General features: G+C 43.6%; 1 protein-coding gene across 1 annotated transcript in view; it reads right to left on the bottom strand.

Annotated features, from left to right (window-relative positions):
• xkr6b (XK, Kell blood group complex subunit-related family, member 6b) overlaps positions 1-21,233 on the bottom strand; it is a 49,207-nt gene extending 27,974 nt beyond the window's left edge. Inside the window, exon 1 of the mRNA XM_035144065.2 lies at positions 20,227-21,233. Coding sequence (XP_034999956.1) covers positions 20,227-20,789 — 563 coding nt within the window. The 5' untranslated portion in view covers positions 20,790-21,233. The remainder of the gene's footprint in view (positions 1-20,226) is intronic.
• Between the last annotated feature and the right edge of the window lie 976 nt (positions 21,234-22,209).

A 22,209-nucleotide genomic window follows, 5' to 3' on the forward strand; every position in this document is an offset into this window, starting at 1 on the left:
ACAAACTGCCGCTTCGCTCTTCTTTCCTTGATGTTCTCTTAATGTTGGCAAAGTGATGTAACAGCATGCAAGTCATTTTATCTGTCTAAACAAATAAACATCAACAGCATGTTTCATTGTGAAAGATATAAAGAGCAATGTAAGCTCCCAACTGTTACTCGAATATATTGTACGCCTAAAGAAATCCGGACGGACCCTTGACTTGAATGTTTACTCCACATATTCTGTCTGTAAATTCACAGAATGGGAATAGTACAAAATACATTTTCTAGCGTCTGGGAACAATAGAACTTTCTCCCTCTGTTGTGTCTCTATTAATTACCTGTTAAAGCTTTAAAGAATCTTGGTTTCCAGCCAAGAGGCAGATGTGTGATTTATGAATTCTTTCATTTACATCAATCATCTTTTCCCAGAAGTTAAATTCATCGAAAGACCCCACTGCTACAGTATAGTGGTGATGTGACAGCAACATAGCGGCACCTCTTGCTATTATGACCAGTAGCCTACTCATACAATTCTCAAACTCAGATTTCCCCCTGATGTGTCTCAGCATCACTGGTTCAGTAAAAGCATCGTATTCCTTCACATAAAAAGCCTGGAACCAAACAATTATTTCTGCGTGTGTGTTTGATATGTTGTTTGTCGGAGCTACATTTCTACATACCTATTGATTTAATACACGTTAACTTTGTAAGGAATGTTATTTTCATGTGCCCCTGGACTCCAGAGGGAAATTAGCGTTCTTGGCTGCCTCCAATTTTTTTTGCTGATGATCAGTGAGCATATGTTGTCTTTGGTTAGGCCAATAGGAAGTCAGGTTTGCAACAATACCATCTACAAAGCCATGATGCTATTATGGTTTTAAAAAATTTTAATTACTTCCTATATCCGCATCGGTTTTCTTTACATTAAATATTACAACCATAAAGTACTACATCAGCGTAAAAATAGGCAATACAATTTCACAACTACAAACTCAGTAGAGTGCATAGACCTCCACCAAGGCCCAACAGCCCTGTTATGAAACCACATTTAAATTCACTAGATCCAGATCTTTGTTTGGATCTGCACCAGTCAGCAACAGTCACTATCCGACAGAAGAACACAGATGAAAACATCACCTCCTTGACAGAGGTGACAATCTAAACTAATGTCAGCTAGTTTAACTTTTAAATAATCCATATAAATGCAAGAGCCTGTGCCATCATCCCACCAACCCCAGATCCCTCTGCCCCATGTCAATCTCCTCTGTCTCCACCAGGCTGGGTGTGAGCATGTGACTGTGGGAGAAACTGTAATTTCCAGGGAGAAGTGGAGCCCCGGCTCAGCCTCAGGCCCTACACACTCAGAGGAGCTGCCTGTAACCACAATGATACCTGGCAGCTGTAAAAAAAAGAAAAAAGAGCTGCAATGTAATATTGGGTGGGGCTGAAAATATTTGGCTCCACACGACACACACACCCTCCACCACCCCTGAGGTTTGTTTGCAATGGAGCAGAGAAAATAAAAACTAAAATAAGACTGAACTGCTGGGATGTGTTATGTAGGTCATTAATGCGGGCCCGTCATCCTCTGTGCATTGATCCAGAGGAGGCACATCATTAAGAGGCCTTGGTCTCCACTTAAAATGTCAAACATTACTGTACACCAAACCCAGCTTGCACTCTCTAATGAATCTCTCTCTGAATCTTTTCCCCTCCATTTTTTTTTCACACTTTCAAAATTCAGTGGGAGGATTAACTTTAAGTTACAGTGTTTGGTAACTTGAATGCGTCAAAGGCCAAATAGCTTCTCTGTTTGTAGTTCGGTGACAGTTATTGGATCATTTCCCCTAAATACAAACTTAAATGTTATTGTTTTTGGTTTATGGACCTTTAAAAAGAAAGCAGGATGTTTTTTCCAACTTAAATTCTTACTCAGAAAATGTTTTCTTTCATGTTTATCACCTCACCAGAGATGATTTATAGGTGCAAAAGCAATTATTTTTGTAAATTCATCCATCAATCCATTATATATATATATAATGTACACACAACCTGAACAGGTCAACTCAACCCATCCATCCATCCGTCCATACATCAACCCATCATTTATACCACTTATCCTTTCGAGTGTCGTGGGGGGAGCTGTAGCCAGTGCCAGCGTGAGGCAACGTACAGAAAACAAAACCATTCACACCTATGTTCAATTCAGAATCTCCAATCGACCTTCCCTAACTCGCATGTCTTTGGACTGAGGGAGGAAGCTGGAGTGCCTGGAGAAAACCCACATGGACGCAGGAGAACATGCAAACTGGTTGAACCGGGAAACCGGCAAATTTCAGCAATATTCTCTGTCTAATTTGAGTTCACATGATTTAGTATTTAATACAAAACAGTATCACCGTACGTCATGTAGTGTGTCATTCAATAAAAGCTATGATGTTGCTGTCTAGAGCTGTGCCCCCTCAGGCAGAGGACACAGCATCTCTGTGGGAGGCTGTGGCCTCTCATCCCTCTGCAGAACTAGATGACAAAACATCTTGTGCAAAACACAGATCCAAGACCCGCCCACCATGACTCCAATAAATTGAGTGGACCGTGGTGCGTTAGAATGACACCATTTGCAGAGGGCTCGAAACACACCTCCGCATTTGGACCTCAGCAGGGAGGTTTGTGCTTACAAAGGATTGCTATGGTAACGAGATGTGACTCTTCTGTGAGTTTTTGAGTATGCAACGATACCTAAAGATGAAATACAAGAGGGACAGTGTGTGTGTGTGTGAGCGTTTGTGTGTGTGTGTGTGAGGTGCAGGTCTGCAGTCAGCAGATATACAAACAAACACAGCATCACAGTTCAGTTAACTTAGGGATTCCCCTTCGCCCCACTCCCCTGCCTCCCTCTCTTCTTCAGGATTCCATGCACATTCATGAGAGCGACTGCTCATATCGCTGTTTGCTCAATAGTTCGCACTGATTGCGAGCTTTATGCAAAGCTTCGCAAGGAGACGAGTGTCTGAGAGCAGAGAGAGAAACTGGGAGACAGTGACAAGGAGGGTGTGGGGAGGGACGGCGGTACAGGCGACGGCAGACAACAACACTGCAGAGACAGATCACAACGCAGCAACAAACACCATCTGGAAGCCAAAGAGCGTCATCGCCATTGCGCTCTTCCCCTGAACCTGAAATCTACCACAACCTTGTAATCAACACAGTGCCGTCGACATCCAACTGCGAGAGGAAACAATTAGCAAGGGCGCCTAGCACCCAAAACACTGCGGCAGCCAGGGCCACCAGGATCCAACAAGCCCGTGCTGATTGTCGTCTAAAACACTTAATCAGGACCCGCTGCTGAATTGGAATAGAGGGTCAACATCTGGTTGGAGGGGAAAGGGGGGTTTGAACATCTGCACAGGGGTGGGTTTTTGAGGGCGGAGTGGGTTCGTCTTTGGTGCAGACTCGTCCGCGGCGAGGCTCGGTTAGAAAGTCCTCAGTCTCCTTCCTTTTCTTGCAACCTGGCGACTAAAAGCTGAGCAGTGTCGCTCAGCCCATTTGTTGCCATGGCAATTAAATGTCAATCTAGCGACTGCTGGGTTCTCTACATCGCATTTTACACCCACACACACCAGCACTCGCACTCGCACTCGCCTTATTCAAGCTGAAAGGACCATAGCAAATAAACATAAACATGTAGGTGGAGTTCACTGGTTGGGTCGTGAAAATCATTGTACACATTGAGAAGTGAAATATTCACATGCATACACTAGAAAATATGATAATTTTCAAGTGGAAGCATATCATTTTTTTATCGGAATGATATGTATTGTTATAATTATTTTCCCTGAGAAATTTTTCCGGAGTCATTTCATCACTACTCTCTCTTTCTATATAAATGTGCATTCCCGTCTTCCCTCTCTCTGTTTTTCAATATTTTTTCCATTTACCACCCCCCTCATCTTCCTCCCTCTTTGTTTCTGTGGCACAGAAGGTGCTGCTGAGTCTCAGTGGGGCTGAGCGAAAGTGAACTCGCAATTGACTGCTAATACAACTGTCATCGCCTGCTGCCCCGCTAAGGCCCACCAGGGGCAGGTCTGGGGAAGAGAGGAATAGGAAGGCGAGAGCGAGACAGAGGGAGGGACCGATGGCAAAGTGACAGAACTCGTGTCCGAGACGCGGAGGTGGAGCAGAGTGTAGGTGCAGAGGCAGACTGCTCAGACGACCGTGAGTCACAGAGGTCGTCCTGTGACAAGGCTGCACACTGTAGCATCGCAGCCGGCAGGTCAGACAGGTGGACGGCTGTGAGCAGACAATGTTTTCTACCTCACTGGACAGAGGGTACACATGGATGCCTCTGCCCCAGCACACTGCAAAACAATATGTACATATTTACCGAGATATGTGTGTCATTTAATGTAGTTTCACTGACTTACTATTAAGTTTAAGGTTCAGTGGTTGGCACGCTTAATTACCTCCAGAAAGGAGGTTATGTTTTCACCCCCGTTTATTTGTTTGGTGGAAGGATCTGGTATGGGTCAGGAAAGAACCCATTCAATTTTGGTGTGGATCTGTTTGAAGGGGGAGATCCAGGATTGTTGTTTTTTTTCCTTTAACATTACGAGATCATTACGAGGGCGTTTTTCGATATTTTTACCATTTTCCCAGGGAATAATTAATGAATCTTGATGATCCCTGAATTATTCCCTGATTGTTGTTGAATTTAAGGGAACTGTTGGGCCTTGGTGGAGGTATGTTCTTCTTTAATTCAACTTCTTAGTGTTTTTAAAGGGTTCATGTTCTTCCCATGAACCTCAAAGGGATAAGCAGTATAGATAATGGATGGTTCAATAGATGCGTGGATGGATAGTTCTTTTTTATCGATGCAAATTCTTAGTCAGAAAATGCTTGAGTGCAGGATTTTAGTTTTTACCACAATGAACCATCTTTCTGCAAGTATTACTCAAGCAAACACCTCCCCATCACCACCATGACCACCATGACGTTAATGGACATTGTTTCCATCAACTATTTGCAGGCTTTTTCTCCACCAGTGAAGACGCTTCTCGTTGATGGAATCTATTTGCCCATCTTTGTGTTTCACTAACCTCAATATACTGCAACACACCTCCAAGTGATCTTTTCTTGTTGAAGTATATATTGTTGAAAAATATAGGGCAGAGAGAGTAGGGTGGACAGAGTGGTAGAGGGAATGGTGCGCTTTTGGGTCCTCAATTCTCAACGCATGGCTGGAGCCGAGTGTGTTTCACATGAAAGCAAAGCGCTGCCACTGTACTGACTGGTCAGTGCTGGAGTCCACTATAAATCTAGGTCACAGTCTCCAGCAGGGCATTACCTCATTAACAGTTCTCCATGCACACATCTACATGTCCCCTTACTCTCTGACTATGGCCCAGGGACAGAAAAATATGAATGTGAAAAAGTCTAATGGGGCAACTTTAAAAGTCATCAAATCGTGAGCATCAGTCCAAATCCAGGAGGGGAACACACACACATAGATCAGCATGCACACACACACACACACACACACATGGTCAGCTGCAGTGTGAAAATGACTGAGCACCATTATGAGCGTTTGGTTGTAATGTAACAGGTACAGTATGTGCAACTATGCAGATGATGGAGCCATAATGGGTAAAACAATAAAACTGTTCCCGCTGACAAGACTCGTTACGATTGTGGGGATCATTAATACTCATGTAATAATATAAAATGTACTGTGGAATAATTATATTGTTGCAAGGTTTGAATGAAACTCAGTTAAAATTACACACGAGTAAGTGAGCATTTCTAATGTTCCAAAATGCCAATTTTAGCTGCCATTTATTTAATTAGTGTTAGTTAATAAATCGAAAAAAAGATACACATATATGTTCTCTGTAGACACATGACACTTAACAACATGTAGTTTATTGGTGGAAGTGCAGAAATATTTGCCAAGGTCACGACCAATGATTACATCAACTTGTATTCTGAAATTTAAGCCTCCTATCCAAGTTAATTGTGTTTTCTATGGTATATTTGGCCTTGTATAATCATGTTAAACGTGTAGACAATGTGGTTTGAAGGAAATTGTCAAAGTTGATGAACCAAAACCAGAAATAACATAATATAATATATGCTAGCCTATACTCTCCTTACATCCAGACTGAGAATTGTTTTAAAAATATAATTTCATGGAACATTTTCTGTTTGTAAATGATCTAACCAGAAGAGAAGCTTATGGTTAGTAATTTTTCTAAACTAAACAAAAAAAAAAAACTATAGCACAATTAACATTGGGGAAAAATTGGGGTAAAAATCTGAAGGAATATATAAACAAAATGTACACAAAAAGCTGGTTTATGCTGGTTCAGCCAATTTACCTGTCTAGCTCTAATATAAATGTTTTACAGGATTGACGTCCTGATTTACAGTTGTAAAAAAATTAAATAAAGAAGGAAATAATTAAAGAGCAGTGAGGGACACCCAACTATCCCTCTGTCCACCTGTCTCTGTTCCAGTAAAGTGCTAAAAGATCCTGAGGGCGACACTGACTGAACATCTCATTACTGGAGTAAAATATAGTCATGGTGCAAACGTACGAATGAGCAGATGAGCATGAACTAATCACAGTGTAGATTTTATGTCTGCTGTCAGCCTGTGGTGCATGACAGTGCTGCATATTGCTCCGTGTTTTGTAACATTCACTTGTCTTCAAAGAACAGAGATTTGTGCCCAGTGGGGAGGTGAGAGAGAGGAGAGAGCTCCGCCATGCCAACAAAAAAAAAGACAAAGACCAGGCAGGAATCTCTCATGGCAGTGAGGGAAAACTGCCAGAGAGGATGAAAAAACAACAACCTTCCATCTCTTGAAAATAAATGTTTTGGGAAAAGCCTCAAAGTCCTGCACAGAAAACACATATCAAACGAAGTCCCAAAGAAATCAATAGACAGACACTCAATCATTTGACAGTGCTGTTTGATTTTAAATTCCCAAGGACCTTTCTCCTTGGTGCAGATGAAAAAGAAAAATCCTGTGCTATTTTTTTATTGCCTTCCACTTGTGGAAATGTTAAGCTTATTTCAAAAGGCTCCATGATTAAACATCCCGCTAATCTTGTCCCGTTCTAAAACTGCACAGAGCATGAAGCCATTTATTGCAAAAATATGAGGGAAGGCAACACAGAAAGCCTGGTTGCTGTCAATTTTCAGGTTGGCAACTATAAAAAGACGAGAGCTGTGAGGAAATGTGTTTGCCTGTCACTATTCGTGAGGTTACAAATGTGTAAATTAGCCATATGTAATCAAGGATCCTGCATGTGTAGATGAGAGAAAGCAACAGAGTGAGCTAAACATATAACTGAGATGCGTCTCGTTTGTGTTTCCGTGTCCTTGTCCAAGTATGAAGTGTCTAAGAAATACTATAAATATATTTGAGCAAGTAGTCTTTACTTAAAAATGAGCTGTTTGTTTTATTCTAAGTAAACAACACCAACAGCTGTCGCTGACAGAAATATTTATGGAGTAATTTTTCTTGTTTCCTCCAAACCTGTAATCCATATGGAAGCAAGGGAGCTGGAGTAGCAGTTTCTAAACTGTTATGTCCCTTAAAGGAATACTGGACTAATCCACTTAGACACGGTGGCTGAAAATATATCACTGACTCTATTTCATCTTAAAACCACTGCAGAGGAAGAAGAAAGAGGAACAGTGTTCTTGGACCCAAATTGGTGGTTCATACTGTAGAAAAATATGCCTTCCATGCTAAACGCCTACAGTTTGCTGGTACATAATATATATTATCAGGAATTACAGTAAATTGAATGTGTGCATGCCACTTACATGGTTGTGTGTTCACAAATATAATATTTAGGCAATAGTTGTTGTGCATTTAATATAATTTGATTTGACATTGTGATATCAGGGATATCTTGATCCACATACAAGTGGTTTAAATCGTATGAACTGGAAATTCACTTTCTTCATAAATGATCACATTTCATCACCAGCCCCTTGTGGTGTTCCACAAGGCTCAATTCTTGGTCCCTTCCTGTTCTCCTCGCAGACTTTGACATTTGACGATATCTAATTCATTGAAATTAAAAACTAACCTATTTAGTTACAAATCAAATCGAATTGGTCTGCCTTTTCAGGACATTTTGAAAGGTCAAAAGAAGAACTGAAATTGATCATTGGCTTCTTATGGTTTTTACTTATTTTTCTTGTATATTTAATTCATCTTTAATGCATAATTATTGTTTTTGTATATTGTCTTTGATGCCTCTTCCACTACCCGTACAACACGTTGTAACTTATGATTTAAAAGTGCTGCAAACCTAGTTTTTCAAAATGGCTTCTACTTAAGAGGATCTGAATCTTTAATAATCTGATTAACAATATTACACCTCATCTTTCTGCAGAACATCGCGGCAACTCATCAGATGTTTTACACCATACCATATGAAATGAGTCAAGTGCTTCTCGACACTCATTGCAGTATAGGTTGAAAGTTTGACACCTCCTATACATGCACTCACACATGCTCACTCAATTGCACACATTGTACAGTGTGAGTGAGCAGCAGGTGGCTGAAGTTGTAAGTGACATACAAGTGACATCAGCGAGCTCCTGTTGCTTTTGCCTGAACATACAAACATCCCGACCAAAGTTTATTTTAATAATCTGCAGGACCTGAGGTATAAAGGCTGCTGTTACCATGAAATTCCCTCTGTTGGCGTCAGACAGGGAGGTGAGGATGTAGCAGAAACAAAGAAAGAGATGAGATGGTAAGACTGATGATGAGGACGGAGGGAAATAAGCAAAGAGCAAAGAAAACCGGTCTGAGCTTTGAAATCTGAAGTTCACATGGTTTGCTGTCCCTGTCTGGCCTGAGGAGGTGATAATGTGTGACATCTATCTGATTATGACCTCGCTACTGCGATCGTCTCAGGTCCCCCTCAAGAATCCAATTTAGCTCTCCTGGCTCGCCACGGCCACCTGGAGAAAGGAAAAAGCTACCCAGCCACAACCATGAGAAGGAGAGGAAGGACACAGTAAGGACAGTAATGGACTGCTGAGCAGGAGGCCTGAATACAAGCTGTCCTAAATATGAAAAAGCCCTGAACGTTATGTGGGCCAGATCATCTTTTTCTTACAGGATATGGCACATGTGAAAAGTCAGAAGGAATTGAATGCACATGGATGCAAGTGAGATTACAAATATGGTATAAACAAAATTTAAAAAACACCTTTTAAGAAGTTTATAAGTAACATTGTAAGAAGTATAATAATTTGCTTTCTTGCCGACAGTTAGGCGAAAAGATTTATACCATACCTGTGTATGTATGCCACAAATTAAACTGGAGCCAGGAGACATTTAGCTTAGCTCAGCTTAATTTAGCTTCACATAAAGATTGAAATTGTGGAATGGGAAATTGTCTGTCAGCACATGGAAGTTAAAACTCTTAAAGCCAACATCTGATCATCTGTTTAGACTGGATCCGGTGCTTTTGAAATTCCTGTTAAAATCAGCTGAAACATCCTGGTGTGTGTTAATGTTTGCTTGTTAACAGATTTCTGAAAATCTGTATTTGACTGTAGCTCTCTCACTATCACAGTGGCTGCATGGTTTTGTCATCATTTTCGTCTCATTCTCAAATTAGCATGTTGACATCCAGTGAGCTGACGCTGAGCACACACGACAGCAGTGATTTTGTGGAAGGAGTGTGCTCTTTTGACTTGCGTCTTCACATTCCTCTTTCCTCAGTGAGCGTTAACAGCTCACGAAGCAGGGTATCACCACATACAAGTAGGAGAATGAGACGAGACAACTGTGAAGCCCTGCAAGTGAGACACTGTGGGAGCGAGAGAGAACTAAAGGAGCTCTTCAATTATTTATAAGCAGAGATTGTCTGTTTATCAAACTGATGCCTGGAGCGTCGACCGTGATTAGACTCAAACAATGGTGGTCGTCTCCGAGCACTGCTGATGCAGCTTCCAAGACACAACCCAGATATGAGTATATGTGAGTGTGTGTGTGTACTTATCTTTTGTGTCTTTGTGAGGACCATTTGAGCATGGACCATTGGAGTGAAGACATTTTGGCTGGTCCTAATTTTTTCCTATTAGAGGCTTCAGATTTGCTTATTGGATTAGGGTTAGAATTAAGTTTAGGTTAGGTTTGAGCATTTAGTTGCGATGGTAACGGTTCCATAAGGTGCTTGGGAATGTGTCATGCCAATTAACTCAAAATAAAGTGTTGGTATTTACCTGTCTAATTTTTGTCTGCATGGAAGCTTGTCAAGTGCAAAAAGTCTATTATTTTATCTATTATTATTTTATTATTTATGAAGTTATCTATCTGTATTTGTCAGCATTTATTCTATTTCTTTTTGCAGTGTGAAATTGCAGACAGGCCTTTACTTGATCCAGTATACAGTGGGCGGTCACCGACTTTTTTTCACCAGCAGTCAATGAAGGGTGTAATGCATATCAAGGCCCAGGCTTTCAGTTCAGTATTCATTTGGGCATCTCACTCATGAGAGGGTCTCAGTCTCAGGAATAACTGCATTTGGTGGTGGTGCAGCTTCAAAATTAATTTAACTGTTGTTTATAACGTCTCCCTTTTTGTATTGACTGGCTGTATCAAGTGTAGTCTTTTCAGCACAGTATTAAACGACTGTGAAAAGCTGCACATCTAAAGAACCGACTCGTGAACCGGGGCACAGCAGTTTCCTCGAGAAATGAGACGTTTTGTCAGGAGAGGGGAGCAGAAGTGAAAAGGTGACGGGAAGGCAGAACGTGGGAGATCTGAAAATGGGCCCTGTAGGGAGTAAAAGATGGAAGGTATGGCAGGATGAGGAAGAAGGAGTTTTTTTTTTAGTTGTAATGGGGCAGGAGCCAGATGCTCCAGTTTCCTTGACAGAAATGGAGGTCAAATGCAGCTTTATGTGAAGGCAACACAGGGAGAGGCAGGCACAAAGAGAAAAATGGAGGGGAGGGAGCTGCCATGATGACTTTAACTAGTGGTGAGGGACGTGGGTTTTGAGAACACGGCGTGGAGAGCCTCTAACTATAGCAAATGAGGAAAGAATAAGACAGAACAGGGGAAGACGCAGTGTGGTGTCTCCTTCCAAGATGGATGGAGTGGGATAAAAGGCTTATGAGGAGCCTAAGAACATTAATAGGTGTAAGTGATAGGGAGGGATAAAAATAAAAACATATGTTAACTTCATAGGGAGGACAGATGGTAATGCGATGGCTTGAGCTTACGAGGACCACTAATGGATCGAGAGAGTGTGCGGGGAGAACACCTGATGATCCCAAATAGCTCACCTGGGAGTGTGCCTCACCTATTTTCAGGAGAAACTGAGGCATAAATATATATTAGGAATATAACTACTGGATCGGGGACTCCTGATGAAAAGCAGCCTTTTGTGTGTGAGCGTTTCAACTCAGGCTGGATATCCTCTGGGCCCAGGTAATGATTTTTCTCTGAAGTAGAATATGCAGGAGTGGAGTAATGCAGGGAAGAAAAAAAAACATTCACACAACGTGCACAGTGTGTTTGTTGCGAAGTGGCGAGGGGGGCAGATTTAGAGGAGAATAAACGGTTGCATTGGGAAGATTGAGAATTGAACTGATGCGGCCAATGTAATTGCCAAACAGAACTCGGCACACACACACACACACACACCGCTGAACAAACAGCAGTCTTCAAAGTCAGTAAATCCAACAGCATTATGAGCCATGTTCCACAAACACGAGCGCAACAACTGTAGCAAGCAGGGACAGAGGAGTGTAAACATGTTCGCTTACACAGGAGCAAATTGATAAAATACTGGCAAGTATGTTCGAAACATGTTATGAAGGATACGGCTGTAAAGGCTTTTTTCTATATTTTCCTTAGGGTTACTAAGGGTCCACTAATGCCCATTGAAAGACCCCAAGCAGTAATGTGTTTATTAATGTGTCATTCTCACAATACTAACTGACTTTCCTACCACTTGATTGGTTCCTACTGAAGACCCCAAATCATTCGAGATGGGTCACAAATCTGAGAATTGTAGTTTTTAATCAGGCGTTACTCAAATATGACCAAAAGGTGTACTAGGGGACTACTTTCAGCTTTCACCGGATTAAGACACATACAGTAGTATTGTTGTATATTTCTGGCAGGATGGTGGTTGTGTAGAGTGCATACCGACGCCAAGGCCCAGCCGTTCCCTTTCTAAAACCAAACCACCATTACATTACATTACATATCATTTAGCTGACGCTTTTATCCAAAACGACCTACATTCAACCATGAGAGTACAAACCCAGAACAGCAAGATTCATGTAAATACATTAGCTTCAAAACGCCAAACAGCATTATCCTTTTTAATATAAACACCATGAGTTGCCGGTGGTTATTAGACATCATCTCCTTAACCAAGGTGGAGTGTGGAAGATGTGTGGACTTTCTGCTGTCCTGATGTCAATGGGGAGCTCAATCCACCATTTGGGAGCCAGGAAAGCAAACAGTTGGGATTTTTGGGAGAGCCCTTCCCTGGAAGGAAAAGTAGCTCGGTCTTGTCAAGATTGATTTTCAGGTTGTGTGCGGACATCCACTGAGAGATGTCAGTCAGACAGGCAGAGATTCGTGCTGCTACCTGTGTTTCAGACTGGGGAAAAGAGAGAATTAGTTGGGTGTCATCCTCACAGCTGTGGAAGGATAAGCCATGTGAGTGAATGACAGAGCCGAGAGACTTGGTGTACAAAACTTGGTGTAAACCAAATTGCACACTAATAAATTTCAGTCCCTTTAAGGAATTAAGGCAATTGCTGAAAAACAACATTTCAGTCAGACAACTCATGTTCAAACGTTTATTGCAGCAGTAGAACATGTTTAGTGTTTGGCGTCTAGGCTCCAACTTAATCACTCCCCCATATGATTACACAGGAATGATGGGAGTGATGAGCAAATACTTGTAACCGGAGCCTACAGGTGGAAGCTGGGGTGGTGGAGGGGCTGAAGCGACTGGTAGCAATACTGCAGCAGAGAGGCAAATTTCTCTCCGCTTAAATAGACCACCTGATAAGGTGGGTGTGTATTATAGATGGCTGTGGAGAGTGAGGTATGTCACATGATGTGTGTCACATGATTGGGGCAGCGCAGCTCGAGTTGGCTGCCTGAACTAGCTCGCAGGCGTCGCTCCGTATGTCAAAATGTTAAAGAAAGTGGGAAAACGAAAAACCTGGGTCTGCCCCCTGATCGGGATCCACACTAGAATTGAATGGGTTCTTTCCTGGTGCGTACCACATAAGTTTCATATTGATCTGTCCTGTAGTTTTTGCATTCCCTGCTGACGATTGAAAAACGGACAGAAAAAAACAAGTCCATTGTGATGAAGGGACAAATCACATTGCTGTTGCAGAGAGGAATAAGTTAAACCAGACTTTGGCTACACAGACTTGATCAAATAGGCTTGACTTATTTTGCTCATGTAATTTCATGCTATTTTTGACATAAAAAATTATGGAATATCAGAAGTTTTGTCCTTTAATGATCCCATTGTTAAATGAAAGACATTCAGCAGAATGGTTGTTCGTATATTGGCCCTGTGATAAGCTGGCGACCAGGGTGTAAGAAATGCAAACATGTCATTCTGTGTGTGTGTCCCTGTGTCTGTGAGCGAGGAAGTGGCTGCATACAAGGAGGTATTTAAATACAGAGCCAGCCTCTACTCCCCTGAGGAGTGGACTGTGCATACACATACGTATGTGATCTGCATACAAATCTCTGTCTGCTAACCTATCTGCCCACGTGATTAATATTCCTTCCCGAGTCCGACGCTGTCTCTGTGTGTGTTGACCGGTGTTGAGAGGCAGCAAGGTTGTAACACCTAGGGCCTCGAGGCCTCCACTAAAATATTGTTTTTCTCAGGAGGCAGGCCTGACGCGGTTAAAGCGAGGATCATCGTAGGCTTTTTATCTCCCATTCATTCACCCTGCACTGAGCTGAAGAGCTCTCAGCAGTAACAGCGGGTGTTATCGCCTGCAGAAATGAGAATCTAATCACCATCGCTCCTTTATTTAAGGTTTTACTCGGGTAGAGTCACCAACAGCATTCTGCTTAAACTCGTTTTTTATGACACAGTTTAATCAACCATCTGTCTGTTTATTAAGAGGTGAAACATTTTGATTCAAACAAATACCACAGACGGATTCAAGTATTTTCCAGCAATATGCTCTAATTCAATAACCCAGCTTGAACTCCAAATCCTGATTACACTTTACCAAAACAGCAATTGAATCCCTTCTCCGGATCCCGCTCTCTTTTTCTGCCACTTGAATGGCTGAGGCGTTTATTTTGGTGTCATTTGTGGCTTTTTTCCTGTCTCTTTACCTCCAGCTGGGATAGGTTCCCAAGAAAGCCGCTGTTTCTAGCATTCTGATTGGCTGCTCTGTCATATAATTGGGGGTTTTCTTGCAGTGCTGACTTTAAAGGTTTGTCCCCTGTTATCAGTGCTAATGAGAAAATGAGTAGCGTTACACCGACGTGTCCCAGAGCAACAACAGATTTTTTTCGCCGCTCTCCGTAAATAACACACAGCAGATGTATACCTCAATAAAGATCTGTTTTCTGTGCTTTGTCTGCTCTTTTCATCTTCTCTTCTTTGTAGGATATAATGCATTCAGGGTCTTGTATTTTACGTATTTTAAAGCGTTACACCCTACAAATGTACAAATTACACCCTCAAATATGCTAACGTCAAAACACTATGTTTTGTTCATATTCCTTGGAAAACTGTTGGATTCTTAAGGAAATTCTCAGACCTATTTTTTCTGCCAGCAAACTAAATAAGCTGCCAAAGTCAGAGCGAGCCGTCTATCAGTTGTTTCCTTTCCTCCAAGAATACTTCAGTGCTATGGCGAGAACAAGATGTTCCCATCTTTCATCATTTTAAACTCTTAATACTTAATTATATGGATTGTCACCAATTTATCCAAGCCTTCATCTTTTCCCGCTTTCACCCCCTCGGCATTTTTTTTACATGACAGGGCAGCTGGTTGCATTGTATCATCTCAATGTCTCACTTCGCGGCATGTACAAAACCTTTTTGGCAACAGCAAGCAGCCCTGCCAGCCAAGAGGGGCTTTTGTAGAGTCCTTCCCAGTCTGTATTAATATTTACCAGGCAAGGAAACAGAGGCAGATGTCAACCATGAAGCAATTCCTTCGTGTTCACTCGATGGTGAGCGCACACACTTGTTCTGGATCAAAGCGTAATCCGAGCGTCAGATTTGTGGTGTTAATAAACATTTTGTGCAGGGGCACGAGGGGGAGTCCCCTTGGGCTCCTGCAGGTCTGGAGATTTCCTCGATAGAGAAGATCGAACATGACTCTACAATCTCAGTGACACAATAAGAGGAACTGAGAAACATATGTACAGTTGCATGTTTATCAGCCTTTTAAGCAGTTTCAAATCAATCTCATTTGACCCATAGACATTCTTTTAGACAAAATGCATCGATCATCCAAAGCAAACGTAAAAATCTACTATGTATGCAGCACTGTGTTCTTCAGCTGAATACCCTGTCAATAACTGAGCTTTGGTGTAATGTAAGTTCACAGTTTGTGTCTGTGCTCTCAATAAAATATTAAACCAGTATCATTTAGGATATCACAAAATGACTCATGTCCTCTAGATAACGTCTCGTTTGTGGTTAGGACGCGGTGCGACACAGTGTTGAATTTGCCTGGGGGACTATGTGACACCCAATGAGACAGTATAAATCAATACCCACTGTCATGCATATACACATTATAACACTCTGTGACTTTAATTTGATAGGCCTCATGAATTTAAAAAAAGAAATACCAAGATAGAGCATTAAAATCTCTCTGTAGCTAAGGATTTCAGCACTGGACAGCTCCCTTAATGAAAACAACAGTGGCGCAGTGATTTCAGCACTGGACAGCTCCACAGTCATGTTTAACATATTGTATCTGGACGAATAATCACCATCTTTAATATTGTCATTCAATGTCAAAATGATTACAAGCTATATGAGAAGGGGGGAAATTAAGGTTCGTCAGACAGATCCCTGCAAAAGAACTGTTTTGCTACACTAAAATGCGGCACCTTTAAAATGTATATAGCTGCCCAAAATGTACATATATGCTTCTAGAGGTACAGGCTAAAATGGGGCAACAGGGTTAAAGAGGTTGGGTGGACATGGATTTCTCAGACTATGGCTACATGTTGGGGAGATTTATGTATATTTTTGCACTGCCATAAAACATGGGGGCCTCAGTGTGGCCAAAGACCACTTAAACAATGAGTTGTCAAAATTGAAGAGGCAGAGGTGAGGATGTCTTGACCTTTAGTCTCTGGTTCAGGGGAAAGCTCCAGAAAATGCTGGATCCTACATTTCCCACTATGCTTTTACTTAGTGCATTTCCATAGAAAGCTTCCATAGAACCTCCATTCTCACATTCGGTTAAAATTTTTGAATTCTTAAGCCCAAGCCAAGATAACGCCGGTGAACTTCATGTATTGTCAGTGGAGTGTCCCTTTTGAATATGTAATTGTTTAAACATGTTGAACTATTCAATTATTTACACCAAGGAGGTTGTTTTCACTCCTGTCCACTCGTTTGTTTGTTTGTTTGTTTGTTTTTGGGTTGTCAGCAGGATTAAGCAAAAGCCGCGTGACAGATTTACATGAAAGATTCAGATCCGGACAACTTTTTTTTCACTTTCTTTAACATTGTGACAGAGGGTGTTTTTGAGATGTGTTCATAGATTTCCGAGGGAGAAATTCATGGATCTTGATGAAAAAAATCTGGCAAATTTGGGCGTCTGATATCTGTTTAAAAACACTCACTGCTCAGTTGTTCTCAACTGGCACCCGTTGTTCTCAACTGGCACAAGAAATTCTGCTCAGTTTGTGAAGATTTGGGAAAATTGCCTATTATACAATATTTTTTACCCCGCTGTAAGAGATTTAATCGGCAGAGTTCGACAACACCAACATCCAATTCTGTTGGGATTTCCTCAAGAACAAAGAGCTCATAAAACTTTCTTCTTGGCTTTCCTCAGGGGGAGGAGATGGATGCAGTTCTTCCTCAGTCAGATGCTAATTTGGGTTTACACTGATTAAGCTGTCCATCGCACTGCCAGGAGACCTCAGTGTGATCCACTGTGTGCCTGAGCGCGTGAGCGGAATCTCTAGAGCTTAAGGAGACACCGACGGCAGCGCCGGTGAGTCACGGGCGAGGAGGACGGACATGAAAGGGCCGTGCAGAGCCAGTGACGGAGCAGGATTACAGACTGGGGGAGAGGAATCCTCGACAATTAACGAGGGGGTAACTGCAAAATGAGCTTTGGCGATTCTGTCGTCGGCTCGGTCCTCAGGTGCGCGGCGAGAAAGCAGCTAATTGAATGTGGAACTAGAAATAGAACGGAGTAATGAGACATGATGAGGCCGTGTTTTTGACTCCTGTCAGCACTTCAGCTTGTTTTCTCATATTAATGAGAGCAAAACATTTCACAAACTGACGCTGTAGCATCTTGTTAGGGATGTCAAAGAATGGCCGTGATAGCTGCTTTGTAAATGATCATTTATGATACCAAACACATGATATAAAATGTTTCAGAATTCAGATATCAAGTTGAAGACTGTTAAATATATATTCACACCCCAGAAAATCCATTAACATGGGATAACATATGCCACCTAATGGCAGACCGGCCTCTCATGGTGACTAATAATCTCCATATCAAGTTTTCAGCCCTGTGGGTCTTAGGTCGTGAACTCTCGCTGAGCTGACAAGAGCAGCTTTTGACCCTCAACCCTGAACCACGCAGCAGCCGGCAGGATCATGTCCGAAGGGAGATGGTGGCCTGACAATGATCGCTCTCCCCGGGCTTTACACTGTCACAACATACACGCCAACAGATTATGTTTCCTCGAGTTCCTTATAAACCCGTTTCAGTGCTTGAGTTTCTTCTACTTCTACTTAAATGCAATTTGGTGGATCTTCAGTCTGTAACTGTTACTGCTATATCTGTAAATCTGAACTTGAGGTCTTTGTGTAAAGCTATGGGCTACAATAGAAACACAATGTCAGCAATATGGTGGACATATTGTATACTATGCACACATGAGTAGTGAGACATGACAAAGCATCTAATGTACTATTACGTGTCATGTTTGTATCCTGACTTTTGGATCTTCTCCAGTGTCACCTCAGAAAGCCGCCTCGGACTGATGCTCTTACTCAAAGGTTTAATTGTATAATAAGGGGCGGAGGTAGAGCGGGTCATCCACTAAACAGAAGGTCGGCGGTTTGATCCTAGTCTCCCCCATTCCGCTTGCTTGAGTGTCCTTGGGCAAGATACTGAACTCTGAATTGCACCTGACGGCTGTGTCGGAGTTGGTGAGTGATGTGTGATAGAAGTGTTGCACATAGATATGCACTGTATGAGTGTGTGTGTGTGTGTGTGTGTGTGTGTGTGTGTGTGTGTGTGTGTGTGTGTGTGTGTGTGTGTGTGTGTGTGTGTGTGAATGGCAAAACTGTATAGTGCTGTGAGCCATCATAAAGAGTCGAAAAATAGAGAAATAGAGACCATTTACCATTTAGTGTATCAATCAGTGTAACCACAGCCGATGCCTTGGACTTACAGGCCCCTTATCACAGCACTCTCTCTCTGTCTACATTCCACCACAGATGATATGAGCAAAAATAATCAATCGGACCACACTGGAGTAAGTAAACTTGAGCCAATACATCTGCAGCTGATCCATACAGCAGCCTTCAGGTGTGGCTCAAAACGAGTCTGAGGAGAGACGCTCGGTGGATTGTCTGATTCACGGGAGAAACCAATGTTGAGAGAGGATGAAGAGTGATGATGCTCTTTTCAAGCAAAGGAAATGAGGCTTATCTCAAGACAGAATTGCGAGGTGAAACCAGACGACAGGGGTGTCTCATTTCAAAGCTTGTGGCGTGATTTTTTGTTTCGCAAAAGGAGAAGTTTAGCCCGTGGCACGAATGTCTTCATGTTAGACGCCAAAACAATCATCTAATCCATGTGTGTAAGGAAGCTGGTGTCAAAAACAAGCAGGGGTCAGCCTCAGTCTGTGATGCGCAAAAGAACAGACACCACAGACGTCGCCGGTAAACCTGATCGACAGGATGAGATTGTGTCCACTGACTCTCCCCGGTGCGCTGCTAAACATGTTTTTTTCCGCCTCTGGCAGTGTTGGCCCTCTCAGAGCGGCCGTCATGCGTTACTTTCTTCCTTTAAATGCCAGCCACTGCGTCTGTCTGCACCAAAGAGAAAAAACAACTCGCTGCTCAGAAGCGCTGACTGAACAGTCTACACGGAGGAGGGAGACTGCGCGCACCATGTGTCACATTTTACAACTGTAATGTAGCCGCCGAACATGTCACAGATTACGCACGGATACGCGCAACCTCAGTAATCCCGACGCAGCTGCATGCATGCACCCCCCCCCCCCCCCCCCCTCCTCCTCCTCCTCCGCGACGCATCAGTGTGTGTTTGGCCACAACGCGGAATTTCGGGCACCACACGGCGTCGAGCGTCGCAGAGGAATCGATGACATCATGTCTGTGGGGGGAAGATGTAGTTTTGTGAGAAGAAAAAAAATACAGATGCTCGTGTGGCCTCCAGTTGCAGAGTTGGAGTATTTGACGCGGGGAGAGGAGGGAGAGGAGCGGGTGAAACGAGGCGACAGTGTGTGCGCCAGTATGTGAGCGGCGAGACACACACACACACACACACACGCACACGCACACACACGCACACGTAAGCTTTCGGCTACTACCTGTCCCTCTTTGAACAAGTAGCCCTCTTCCTCCCCACACAAGCGCAATGGCGCACTGTGATAAAATAACACAGCGGTGCGTTGTCAGTGCAGATGTGGACAACATCTGGCTGAGAACAACACATTTATATGTTTGAATATATGTATAATGTGCATTTATATACAACTTTATGTATGAAGCCAAGGGTCGGTGTGATGCCAAACAGCCCAGTAGAGAGTGTGAGGAGGAGGCGAGTGTAGTGGCATCACCACGGTGCTGATTTTCACCCCGGTCATGTCCACAACACCGGGTTATACCAGGTGACAGCCGGAGAAGAGCTTACAGAGTTGGGAATGGATCGAGTGAGAGCAGCTGGAAACATTGTGCTTTGCGGGTTGTTTCTTTGGAAGGATCAACTTTAAGTTATAGCCTTACCTCCACACTTGTCCCATCTGAAAGATGTGTACGACGGTCTGCCAGACCCAGACAGACAGGCGACAGCACCTGTCTCTCTGCAGACAGACTGTAGCCCTCCGACTGCTCAGCCCCTCCACGGAGCCAAGCCCGCCCCCAGTGTAATCCTGCACAAACCACCTGAAGCTCAGGATCTGGACCAGCACCGAGGGCACCAGCACGAAGAACAGGGTCAGGGCCGACCACAGGAAGTCCTGCTTGTGGTAATAGTCGACGGCCAACCACAGATCGGAGCCCACGTCCCAGAAGAAGACCAGCAGCGCCAGGATGATCCACAGGCAGTCCAGCCAGAGGCGCTGCTCCGGCGCTGGCCGCGGCGCATCTCTCCCTTTCCCCTTCGCCCGGAGGTAATGCAGGCAGGCGCTCCGGCAGCCCCAGTAGCACGACGAGGTGTTGCAGCAGTGGCAGATGTGGAAGGAGCTGCTGTTGCGCGTGTCGTCCTCTCCCGTCCCCACCACCTCGTCCAGGTTGTGCAGCTGGGCGAAACCGCCGACGACCCCGCGACCATCGGATTTCGCTGCCATCTTTCCCTCTGATGTTCCCACCTCCTCCGGCTTCCGGGGTTCGTGACGACACTTCCCTGACACCTGTTTTGCACCCCGAATGTTGGAGCCATCTAAAAGCGGGGTGTCAGCGCGCGGCGGTGGCTCTGTCTGTCGCCGGATTGCGCACCGGTGGCGCCGCGGACGCAGCGCATCTTTTCTGGCGTTCCCTCCACTGCAGATGTATCCTCACCTGGCCACGATAATCTAATCTACAAATTCGCTCGGGATAATCTGTAACTCGTGCATCCAACTGGGCTCCACCAATTTTTTTTACCTGTGCATCATTTATCTCATCCCCGTCTCTCCCCCTTCTCTGCAGCTCTCCTCCAGCTGCGAGCTGCGAGTCATGAGCAGTCCGTCCCTGCACTGTCCCACGCCGACGTAACTCGCCCCCACCACCACCACTTCTCCCTCTCTCTCCCACCTCTCTCTCACACACACTCACTGTCTCTCCCCCTCAACGTGGTTGCCATCTAGTGTCTCGTTTGAAGCCCCCCCCCACAAAAAAAGGGGGGAGTGCATGATGTAATGCAACATTTCTCTTCACCAACAAGAGAAGTCACTCCTGATGTTTAGAATCAGCCACAGTGACACAGTGTGGAGTCACTTTTGGAGGAGGAGGTGGGAACAAAATAAAGCATCACGCAAAGATTGTGTTGCTGTAAAGAAAAGTTGGTGATCTTTGGTGAAGAAGTCAGGGTTGGAGGAGGAATTTTGAAGGGGAAGTTATTAGAGGTCTGAGTGTGTCCAGTCAAACCCCTTCAGGATGTGAGCCACTTTAGGCAATGATGTGGCACTTCTGGCCTCTTGTGGCCTGAGCAAAATAGACCCTAATGTGGCCCAAATATCCCAAAACAAACATGGACCTTTTATGGCAAACAAGCAGTGATGTAAGCAAGGTGTCATCTGGATGTGAACCTAAAGTGGCCCATGGTGAATATGGCCAAGATCGCACAAAACATATTAGGGTTACCTTTGGTTGACAAGTATTGCTATATGGCTTTTGTGGCCCAGAGCTGGCAAATAGGAGCGGACCACCAAAGTGACATCATTCCACCCGGTCTGTGGACTGAAGGACAGTGTGGCAGTGTCGGCCAAATCTGGGCCCAAACTGTTTTGCTACGTGCATTGTATCCTGCCCCCTAACTCACTTTATACATAACAGTCTCGAACATTTGGTTGTGATACATTTGAGAGAAATGTGTGTTCCTCGTGAAGATTTCAGATTCTTTGTTGATTTAACTGCTTCAAACAACTTTATAGATGTTTTATTTGCTTTGTCTAAAATCATCCCTACATCCCCTAATTCATTCCTCCATCCATCCACCTTTTGCGACCTCAAAAATGACTCTTGGAACCATGTTTGAATGTGCACACCTAAATCTGTGACTCAGTCATC

Source organism: Hippoglossus stenolepis, chromosome 20, assembly GCF_022539355.2.
Source record: "Hippoglossus stenolepis isolate QCI-W04-F060 chromosome 20, HSTE1.2, whole genome shotgun sequence".
Classification (NCBI taxonomy): domain Eukaryota; kingdom Metazoa; phylum Chordata; class Actinopteri; order Pleuronectiformes; family Pleuronectidae; genus Hippoglossus; species Hippoglossus stenolepis.